The 12,044-nt window shown below is 37.3% G+C and overlaps 1 protein-coding gene across 2 annotated transcripts in view; it reads right to left on the bottom strand.

Annotated features, from left to right (window-relative positions):
- ITGBL1 (integrin subunit beta like 1) overlaps nucleotides 1-12,044 on the bottom strand; it is a 206,451-nt gene that overhangs the window by 111,520 nt on the left and 82,887 nt on the right. Inside the window, exon 3 of one of the 2 annotated variants that reach the window (XM_028112090.1) lies at nucleotides 4,520-4,666. The exons of the other annotated variant lie outside the window; for it this stretch is intronic. Coding sequence (XP_027967891.1) covers nucleotides 4,520-4,666 — 147 coding nt within the window. The remainder of the gene's footprint in view (nucleotides 1-4,519; nucleotides 4,667-12,044) is intronic. 2 annotated transcript variants of the gene reach the window in all.

The raw sequence follows: 12,044 nt of genomic DNA, 5'->3' as shown, positions 1-12,044 counted from the left end.
GCCTCTCATCATTTGGAAGCGAGGTATAACATCGTCAGGGCAAAGAACGGAGGAGCTGTTTTCAGGAAAGGAACAGCCTCTACCTTTGAATTCTGTTACTTCTCACTGACACCCTGACAGGAAAGCTCACTCCCATCCACACATCTGAACCATTTCTGGCTAATGTGGGACGTTTACAACAGCTCAGAGACTTCCTGTCTCACCCATCATGTAGAATTCACAACTGAGGCTCCAAGATATGGCAGATGGAAGCCCAGGCAAAAGCGACAGACTTCTGTATTCATGTGATGTCATACTGCTTCTCTTTCTTAGTTGCCAGTGAGCTCAGTCTCTAGGACTGGTCTTTATGCTTTATGCTAGATTATTTTTGCTCTGACTTTTCATTCTGATTAGTAAAGCAATCTCTCTCCAGGAAGACTTCCTGTCTTGAACACCAACCATACTCCTGTGCAATGGCACTGGAGCCCCACTTTGCTCTGTAGGCTGTGCCTTGCCTTCTGTACCCCTCTAGACTCAGCTTCTGGAACTCCTTTAGTCCCCAGCACCATCTCATCCTGACCCACAGTCTGATGTCCCAGTCTAGCTTCTTCCTCTTCCCCTTCTGCCCCAAGCTGCTTCCAGGAAACCACATCGTGATATAAAGGCGGAATGATTAGTAAGAGAACTCAGAGCCTAATGCAGTTTCGGGGGAGTGGTCCAGAACTAGGCTGGTAGAAGTAGACACTAAAAGAAGCCATGTGAGAATAAGATTGCTAAAGTCAACTTGAAAGGCTTCCATACTGAGTAGAAAGTAAGAGAGAAAGATTAAGTGTAACACTGAGTATGAATTTACCTTTTGGGGCAGCAATTTCATGTCTAGTAATTTATCCTGAAGATACACCCCCCAAAATATGAAAATACATATGTACCAGTTCATTCTCTGCATTAATATTTGTAATTTCAAAATATTGGAAAGTGCCCAACCATAGGAGACTGAGTGAATAAATTATGTCACCTGTATGGAGCTTTGTTCTATGCATCTGGAAAAAGAATGAGCAAGATTTCTATGTACTGATACGGAGTGAATTCCAGGAGATGCTGAGTGGCAAAGGCACAGTACAAAAGAGCATATATAGCATGCTACCTTTTGTGTAGGGAACAAGTGAAAAACCAACAAACTAACACCTACATCTAGCTATCTGCCTTTATTTAAAATAAACATATACACAGATAAAGCAGAATGCCATAAAGTTGGTTACCTACCAGGTATGAGGAAAGCAGGAGGGAAGGTTTGGGAAGAGAATGATGATTTGCTAAGTATGCTTTTTTATATAGTTTTGACCTTTGGAAGTACGCTAATGTTCTACATATTGCAAAATAAAATAAAATCAATAAGGATGAAAAGGAGGAAAAAAAGTCTAAAAACTGAAAGCAATCTGAAGTAAATAACCTTAATTGTATTTCAAATGAGTACAATAACTACACTAAAGGGAGACAAAAAGAAAGAAATCCAAGTAACTTATGAACACAGCAATTAACTAAGTACCCCAATCTTGAGCATGGCTGGTGTGGGTTGGGGGTGGGGGAGGAGGTCAATTGCAAACAAATCCCAAAATGCTTTGGTAGACTTGTTTTGTATGGTGGTATGCATGAAGCTATTCTAAAAACAATTTTAGATGTAGTATAGGATTGAGCAAATGAGGAAATATATCCACGATGCTGGGAGCCAGAACTCTCACCACGAAAAATGGAACCTGCAAATATGGAAGGGGAAAGACAGCAGATAACCTTGTGGGGGTGGATTGGAGTTGGATGTCTTTGTGTGACTTCATGATTTCTAAAATATGTCTGTGTATGTATGTGCATGCACATGTATATATATATATGCTCATGAATGTTTACTAGCCTGTTTATAGAAAATGCCAAGAAGCGAATTCATCCCAGTAGAAATAAACATCCCTAGTGCTCACAATTTTTATTCTAATATCATTCTTCACCTAAAGGAATCAAGGCTCTTTAGAGAAATGGTTGATTCCAAAGCTGTGGCAAATCAGGTACAATATGACTCTAGAATATTTTGTTATGCCAGAAAAGAAAGAATTGCTGAAACAAAACAAAACAATGGAGGCATGTCACAAGGACTGAGAAGCTAGCTTGAAGGGGCTCCAACAGCCTCATCTGGGACCAGAGTAATTAAGTTCAGTAATGAATAATAAACCATTGAAATAATAGGAACTGTGGTGGACTGACAATAAATCACTAAGTAAATGAAATATCCAAAAATTGGTAGATGAGAAAAGACTCTTACTTGTGGTAGAATGTTGAGTACCAACTAGTAAATAGGGAGGCAATATTGGAGTTTGGAAATCATCATTTTTCAATCAGTAGTGTAAGCACTGGATCATGTGAAAGTCATCAATGGATGGTAAATTAGGGGTAATTTTGACGAAGATGTGATGTCTTATAATTTCTAAGTGCTTCCCAACAGACTGCTCATTTGTTACAAGGGCAAAATCAGCAATTACAGAGCTGAGACATCAGACAACACCTTGACCATGTGATCAAAATTAATCTCACTAGTGAGAGCAGATGGATATCATGGACTTCCAAATGACACATCCTGAGAACACAAAATCATCTATCTGTCGATTCAGCTAAGAATGTATGACATGAATCTAATCATGAGGACACATAAGACAAAGCCAGAATGAGTAACATTCTATTAAAAAAAAAAAGGTTGCAGACAATTTTCTTCAAAATTTTCAATGCTATAACACCATAGTCTGTGGAAATGGTCCAGATTAAAGGAGGCTAACAAGAAATGACAGCTAAATATAACTCTGCCCTAGACTGGATCCTACGGAGGCAGGGAAATTCTGTAAAGCACATTGTTCGGTCAATGAACGAAACTGGAATATGGATGCTAGATTACATGAAAGTATTGTATCAATGTTAAAAAGAAAAAAAGATCGAGGCTCAGATATCTTAAAACTGTGTTTTATATCTTATCAAATGTTTCATCATCTGAAACGATTCTGTAAATTTCTCCTTTAAGGTATGTTAATGTAGCAAATCACATGGTTTTTTTAGTTAATGTTGAAACATTTGGATTCCTAGACTAACCCCTATTTGTTTATAATGTATTATTAAAAAGAAGAAAAAACTAGATTTGATTTGAAAAATAAACAACAAATAAATAAAGCCAAAAATAAAGAACAAAGAAACAAAACAGAATTCAAGTTTTATTACTGAGAAGTTTGGAAAGCTTGACATTTTCAAAACAATGAGGCTATATGGTAAGCATGCAAGGCTGTGTGTGTGTGTGTGTGTGTGTGTGTGTGTGTGTGTGTGTGTGTGTGTGTGTGTTTGTAGGGGTGGGTGTTAGGAACTGGAGGTAGAAAAATTCTACAGAGAAGACAGAAAAGACTAAGGTGCTGGAGTAAAGCAAGGAGAAGATCCATGAATACAGTAAGTAACCTGACTGTTAAGATCATTTGTCAGGGTGCCTGACCCATCCACTCATACCTTGCTTTGGGTATGGCCTTGATTCCTACTAGCAAAACACTCTTACTGCACTTAATCTACACAGAGCAATTCATTGCAATCAGACTGTGGAAAGATGATAGCTCTGAACATAGAATGACTCTACCTACGTACGATGGGAGCTTCAAGAGGGAAGACAGTCACTCTTGTAGTCAAATACTTGCCTTTAGCATGCAAAACAATGGCTCACACCCAGTGTTTTCCAAAAGAATTACTGGGAGAGCTTTGAAAAAAAAACCCTGCATCCCAGACCACACCCAACAAAACAACTCAATCAAAGCTTCTAGCTTTGGACAGGAGCATTCCCAAATTCAACCAGCCTTAAGAAAAAGTGGACTTTTGAGGTTCCATGTGCCCAAATATGAAAAGAGTATTTAATTACAGTAATACCAGCTAAGCATTAATGAAACCAAACCAGTTGCTTTGTTTTATATCTTCTGGGTAATTAATTTTAACAGCTTTACTATAAATTTCTAAAAAATATTTTTAAATGACTTCTTTGAGATGCAAAAAATATTTTCACCAAACATAAAATCGTGATGTCACTATATTTTCCCATGAGTTTCACATCCAGTGCATCTAAAGTTTCTATCAAACTAAAAAGCTTTGGTTCTATTTGATGTTAAGGTATAAATTCAAAGAACCCTTGATCTGTAATAGAAAATAAAATTAAGTCAGCTTATATAAATCCTTTTTAAAAGATTTAATCCAGCATTCAAAATCATGGCTCACAATTTACATAAAATGTTGTTGGGGTGTTGTTTCCCGTGAATATCCTGCTTGAAGAAGGCATTTGCAACAGCTGGAGAGCATCAAACTTGCCAGTCTCAGCAAGATGACATTTTCCCCCTATTGATTTATCTGCATTTCATTTCAAAAATATACATATACTCAAAAGCAGTCTCTTTCAGAGGTTCCACATTTCTCAATGCCTACCTATTTCCATGAAAAACCAAGATGTGATTATTTAAGAATTTTCATAGGCTAGATTTCTTACCTGCATTAGAGCAGATGACATCTTGAGAATTCTTGCACAGCTGGTTACTCTTTTTCTTCGTCAAGTCACAGTGAGTTGGGTACTGGCACGCATCCCCAAACCAACCTTCCTCACATTTGCACTTGCCACAGTCACACTTACCATGGCCTGAGAATTTAACAACATCCAGTTAGACTCGAATTATTTTCCAAAGAAACCCACTATTGTAACTGAAAGTCTTAAGGGTAACGTTGGCTCAGGACTGAGCTCTAATAAATTCAAACACATATACATTACAGGGACTGAGGGGTAATGCTACTGTTTGACAGTATAACATAGTATGCGGATTTTATTTCAGTAACCAAAGTTGATAAATCATTCTAAAACCATTAATTAATTTGTAGAGACATGAGGATAGATAATAAACCAGAAGTTTAATTATACACTTGGTCAGAAAATTTAGCACTAAAAAAAGATCCATCTAGCACCTCCACATTTAAGACACAAAACCCGATAAAAATTATTTCCATTTAACTGCATTTTATAACACATAAAACCACCAACTCTGATTAACAAATCTTACATGGAACTCCACCAAACCAAACATTGGCTTAGACCTATTGGAATTTAGAATGTAATAAAGTTTAATGGATATATTAAATGCCATCTTGGAATATGATTGACATAAAAAATAATTACATATTTTGTTTTTTAATGAGACAATTTGGTTCAAGAATCAAAAGAATAAGAGCCATAGTCATCTATCTCCACAGAAATTTCTCAACTTTTCATGTTCTCAAATCAACATAATGCTGCTTTTATTGCTGTGATAATTAACTTTATTAAGTCTTGGTGGATGAATCCTACTAATGTTTTTATTGACTACACACCAGTCCTACCAAAGTACAATACATGTATAATACTGGGCTCTTATCTTGAAGTAACTTAAAAAGTTCAAAGTTGAGGCCAATATACAAAGAAGATCGTATTATCTTCAGCCAGAAATGTTTGTCAGACCCTGTGTTAAGTTGAGCAATATGTCTCCTATAGAAATAAGAAGGGAGAGACTCTCTGAACTTCCTTGACCTTTAACTGAGCTTGGAAAGGTGAGCAGAGTTTGAATGGGCTACAGGGAGAGTATTCTTATATTACTCAAAATAATAATGCTCTGTCCCAATGCCTGAAGTTCATAGACCACAGAATGGAATCATTGATCTAGTGCCAATAGTCATTCAGTGTGGCAGCCAAAATCTACATGATGAGGTCCAGATGGTCGGTCAGAATGAATGGCTCAGAGGTGTCCCATTTGGGCATGTTCAGCAGAGTCTGACTCTATGATTGGTTGTGACTTTAAAACTCCTCTGAATGTTGCCTAGTCCCTGTAAATGTTTCTATTCCTGTTGCATTTTTCAAATTAATTATTCTATTTTGCAAACAAAACCTTGCATGCACCCTAACTGTAATTCATTTTATCCAGTGCACATTACTGTCAAATTGATTGTATCATTTTGCATTCTTGTCTGGCCCTACATGATACTGTCAATCTCGGCCAACTTGGTATCATTTACAAGCATAAGTGATCTCTCCTGCCAACCATCCAGTCTATTTATAAAAGTATTAAGCCAAATTCTTGAAGTAGCTAAGTTTTTTTTTTGCAAAGAAGTATCTTGGTAACTATAATTACTCTTTGATAATATTAGCATATTAGGTTGAACCACATGGATTGTCACTATTAGTTTAATATCAGCTATTTCTTATGGTCCATCCTAATAAAATGTGGCTTCACATCCATACACAAAGAAAACAGAAGTGATTTAGAAGATAATGAAATTCAGTAGTAATGATTTGCTGAATCTATAATAAAAGAACACTCAACACTTCTTTTATATTGGTTGGGACATCTCAGACCCTGACCAAAGGTATATATAACAGAAATGGGTAATGGTGAGTAGGCCAAAAGTTACAGATTTTTTTTTTACAGGGGAGTAAATTTTAGAAATAGGGGGAAAATAAAAACATGTACAGATGATAGGGAGAAACTCCTCCCTCTCAGACTAACCCAATGAAGCATTAGTAGAAATAATATTCTAAGGTGTTCACACCCCAAAGTTAGCTCATGGGGGCCCAGGTTCAGAAACTCCTTCCAGAAAAGGTTCTGTGGTAAAAAAAAAAAAAAAAAAAAATTGGGAAAGAGAACCACTATAGTCTTCTTTTACTGGGTCATGATATAAATCAACACACTGAAGCTTCTTCATGTCCTGTTGAGAAAAAGCTATTTAGCTTTTGCTCAGAATACACGGTATTTCTTACTAGGGAGCCTCTTTCTCTCCTAACCTATATGAATTTCCTAAACCATACTTAGACCAATACTGTAGTAGATAATGTGCTTTCAGCTTTTCATTTAGCATCTGATCAGAGGTGAAGATGACAGCCAGTGTAGGACAGGGTCATCTGCCTTTATATTCTTCTGAACTTTATACCTAATAAAGGCCTCTTTGATTCACTTTTGCCCATTTAGGAAAGTGAATAGAAATCAATTTTTTTACTGTCAAGAATTATCAAGTAATACCCTGTATGACCTAATTTGGAGGTAAATATATAATTTTTTTTAAGATAGAAAATAATCTTCAGACTATTTTTACTCTTTCTCTACAATTAGTAATTTCTTGAGCAGAGCTCAGGGAATGAGGCTGCTACATTATTGTACCTATAGTATGCAGCTCATCTCCATCACAGTGTCACAAATTGGCTTCAAAAAAAATTCATTTTTCAAAATAATTGGCCCGTTGGGAATAGATGGCCCCAAAGAACCAAAGCGGAACCCCTGAATCAGGAGGCCCAGAACAGGGCTCTGACAGCCCAAGGTTGAAGGGTGGTCTTTGCTGGCTACATGAAATCCTAACCTGCAAAACATTCACCATTCCTGCCTCTCCCCATTCACCTCTCCAGTTCTGTTTCTTCTCCAGATAACTCAATTCACACTTAGAAAATGTGGTCTTAAAATGAACAATCCAACATGCTTGGCAATAAATCTGTTGCCCTTCCAATAAATTCCCAAGCAGTCAGGAGAAAACCCACACACACAAAACAAGGATGTCAGAGAAATGTCAAAACAAAACAACTCCTACCAAAGTAATAAGGAAGAAAAAGTAAATGGCTTTTCTTGTTGCTTCCAGAATTGTCAGTGGGGCAGCCAGTCGCTGGAAAGGGAAGACCGGCCATGGTGGAGGCTAAAATCCGGTAGTTAGTCTCCTATTCAGGGAAGGATGTGGAGGCCTGGAGGCTTTCCCCAGGGCTTCCCAGAGGTGAGCTAAGCCTTGCCTTGATCTCCACAGATAAAGGAGAAGCAGCCCGGCAAAGACAGAACAAACTCAGTTTTGTGATGTTTAATGCTGTCAGCCGCTCCACCATTACTTCTGGAATGCAAAAGCACTAATTTACTCCAGAGGCAGTGGTGATGAATTCAATTAGTGCACAATGGAGAAGTTGCTGCTTTTTATTTTTTAAATTAAAACAAGCTATAAACAAATGGAAATACTTGACCAGTACTGAAGAACTTTTTTTAAAAAGTCAATTAGCCATTTGTATATACTAGAGAAAAATAATTGTACTTTTCTTTTCCAAATAAGGAAAAAACTAATAAAGATGAGGGGACAGCACCAAACTCTCCTCCAAGTCTACTGACATTCTGGATAAAAATAAACTGCCAAAACTAATGTGCCCATCAGATTAGCTTTACATCTTTGGTTTCAAGTCTTAAAAGGTAAAAAATAGGTAGTTAGATAATAGATGCACAAGTAGGCTGGTAATAGATTATAAGATGAAAGGATAAAGAAGATGTGGTATATGCATAAAATGAAATGTTAGTCACAGAAAGAAGGAAATCCTGCTGTTTGGGACAACAAGCATGGCTCTTGAGGGCATTATGCTAAAGCAGAAAGAGAAAGACAAACACTGTATGATCTCACTTATACGTAGGAATCCTAAAAAAAAAAAAAAAAACAACAACAACTAGGGGCGCCTGGGTGGCTCAGTCGTTAAGCGTCTGCCTTCGGCTCAGGTCATGGTCCCAGGGTCCTGGGATCGAGCCCCGCATTGGGCTCCCTGCTCAGCAAAAGCCTGCTTCTCCCTCTCCCACTCCCCCTGCTTGTATTCCCTCTCTGGCTGTGTCTCTCTCTGTCAAATAAATAAATAAAATCTTAAAAAAAATAAAGATAAAATAAAACCCAAACAAACAAAAAAACACTCCAAGCACATAAAAAAAGAGATCTGGTTTGTGGTTTCCAGAGGCAGGGGGTCAGGGAGGGGAGTCACAAGAAGGTGGTCAAAAGGTACAAACTTCCAGTTAGAAGAAGCACTTGGTATGCAACACACAACATGAGGACTATAGTTGACAGGGCTGTATGGTATGTGTGAAAATTGTAAGAGAATAAATCCTAAGAGTTCTCATTACAAGGAAAAGAAAAACATTGTTTTTGTACCTATATGCGATGATGGGCATTAACTAAATTTACTGTGGTCCTCATTTCCCAATGGATGTAAGTCAAGCCATCATGCACCAAGCTTACACAGTGCTACATGTCAATTACACCACAACAAAACTGGAAAAATCCCGATTATTAATTATTATTTCATGAATACAGACAATAATTTTATCATTTATGTTTTAACATTTAGATGTTAAAAAATGATTCTTTCTGGGTGTCACAGAAGCTAGGGGAAAAGCGTTCTAGAGCCTCATGGTAACCTTGAAACAGATATTTTAATTTGAGCACTCAGTTGGCCCTGCGAATCTATTTGCTTTGGTCAAATATGTAAATTCCCATGACCTGCATTGTGTCCTATTTTCCAGTGCATTCAAACAAGCTCACTTAATAAGAGACACACTCAAGCTTTTTCCCATTCTTTCTGAGTCACTATAAACTCCCCCCCTTCTCTGGGTATAAAGAAATAAAAGCACTAGCTATGCCACACCTAGAATTCTAAGAAAAGTTTGTGAAAGGATCCCTTACACAATTATTTGTGTGTGAATTATTAATTTAATTAATAATTAATTAAAAACGATTACAATTATTTCACAGTTAGCAATAGAAACTTGACTATTTTCAAGCCAGGGTACCAGTCCCTGGCTTGCTTCTCAGGCTAACAAAAAATGACTTCTCAGATATTTCTCCTTCCCGTTCCTGAGAACAATATGATGTGAATAATGGAAGAATTCTGTGTAGAAGAGAGCTTTGCCCTAGAACATAAAAGGTCTGGGCTCTAATCCTGTCTGGACACTAATCAGCCACGTGATGTTGATCAGGAAAACAGAAGAGAAGAAAGGAACACCCAGTAATTATTACCTTCCAGCTACCATGATAAGTACTTTATCCAGGCTAGTCTGCTTTATTTCTAGAAGGAGCCAGTGAGATAGATTTTTGTTTCCCAGTTTTACAAATGAGAGGGCTACAGTGTAATTAGCTTGCTCAAGGTCACATAGTTTATAAGCTGAAAAGCTGTGTGTTTTCCATGACAGCCATTATCTGTTTAGTGGCAATGTCACAGACTTGAAAGGACCCTTTCTGTTCTAGGAAAGATGGTGTCAGTAAAAGCCATGAATTGGTGGCGTGACAGCCCTGGTCTACTTTTTGCTGTTTCCTTTTGGAATTCACATGCCCCGAATTGGATTATTGACAATGCTTGGTGAAAAACTCTAACAGTAAAATTATCGGACTTTACTATTTAAAATTAATGCTAACGTGGGTAGATAAAAGAATTCAGGCCTCTAGTCATCTAATTTCTCTAGACCTCCATGCTCAGGAACAGAACTAAGAGATGGGAATACATGATCCCCACATTCCTTTCATCTTAAAAAATCCATACTTTGGCCTGAATTATTTTCTTTTCCTCATAACAAAGCAAAGTACTTTCTTCAAATGGGGCACTCGGCATATGAAAAGAAATCTTGTTTGTTACTAAAAACAATCATGACACAGAATTCTGTTTTTCAAAGCACCTATTAAAATATTGTAGGTTATCCTGATACATGTATTTTTAAAGTGAATTTGGGTTAAATACTGACAAAATTAGGAGATTTAAAATGAGAATTCTGGTAACCTGAGACTGAGGGATGAAAGATAAATTACAGCAAAGCAAGACATAGTATTTTGGTTGAATCTTAGGTCATAAATTTCATACATTCAAAGAAATAGTTATATAAATTATTTCAAATTCACACACACACACACACACACACACACACACACACACACACACAAGCTTGGGGATTCAGGAATCCTAGTTGTTAGTATAGACTCTACCACGGCTGGCCTTGTGACCTTCAGCAGATTAATCTTTGAATTTTTCTGAGCTTGTTCTCTTTGTTTTTGGTCTGGTAAGTTGAACATATGTGAACTCAGTATTCCTGAAGGGATGCAGGGCATGTCTCTTTAGGGGGCCTTAGTGAAATTGTCTTCCCTGCCTGTTCTAGCTACACTTCCCAGGAAGCTGGTGTCCTTCCCTACCTGCAACTCCATGATAGTAAGAGCATGTGCTATATTTCTCAGGTGTCTAGAGAGGGAAAGATGGAAAAGGCCATTGGACAAGATGAGGGAAGTTCTGTTTTCTTTCCCTCCTTCCACCGCTAACATTCTATTCATCCGAAATCTTTACAGAGATTCCTTCACTTTCTTCTGCAATAAAAAATAAGTAAAAACATAAGTATATAAATAAAAGAGGCCTCAGTTGCTTTAGTTTAGGCCTTGGCCTTTTGTCCTCTGTTGGGGTCTTTTATTCAGAAGTGTCTCTTAGGATCAGTTACACCAAATGACAGAAGCCAAGCCACTCAGGCCTTAGAAACTTAACAACCACCAATATTTCTTAGTCAATTGAAATGAACTGCGTCATCTCATAATGTTGTAACCAGAACAGGAGACCTGAGACCCGTGAAATCTCCTCAGATCTTACTGAAGAAGAAATGAAGCTCCACACTCACCATTGCCTCCTTCCCCAGTATACATAAATATGTGTGCCAAGGAATCTGGTCAGTAGAGATATATGTATCTGTATATACATGTGTGTGCTTATTGATACATATACATGTCCATATACGTATATAAGTGCACGTATGAGACTTAGCAAGACTCTAAATTTTCCCTTTTAATATGAAAGCACTGGATGATGAGATGGTATTTGGCATCCCTTACAATGTTGAGATTTTTTTTCCAAATGTTTTGTATATGTATCTTTAATGAAAATTAATAATACTCTTCATCTGTTAATGTTAGGTTTCTCCACCTCAAGTTCTATTGATTGTCTATAGAGCAAACTCTATGTATGCCCTTATTCCCACAGCCATTAAGGAACTGTGCATCTCCCCCATGAGGCAGGGTAACACAGGGCCTCAGAGCACATGCATATGGGTAAATTCAATTTTTTGAGATGTGTTCAAGAGTTCTGAGACGATTGATTTAAGCAATAGGTTTGCAAAAATATAAGAAAGATTTTATTTCTTAAGCTAGATCATGGAAACATATCAATTTTATCTTTTACACTTTATGTACTA

The sequence above is a fragment of the Eumetopias jubatus genome, unplaced genomic scaffold (genome assembly GCF_037043125.1).
Source record: "Eumetopias jubatus isolate StellerSeaLion01/CBP00866 unplaced genomic scaffold, mEumJub1_p1.0 scaffold_3, whole genome shotgun sequence".
Classification (NCBI taxonomy): Eukaryota; Metazoa; Chordata; class Mammalia; order Carnivora; family Otariidae; genus Eumetopias; species Eumetopias jubatus.
The sequence above is the reverse complement of the archived record's forward strand: the minus strand, read 5'-3'. Positions and strand labels throughout refer to the sequence as shown.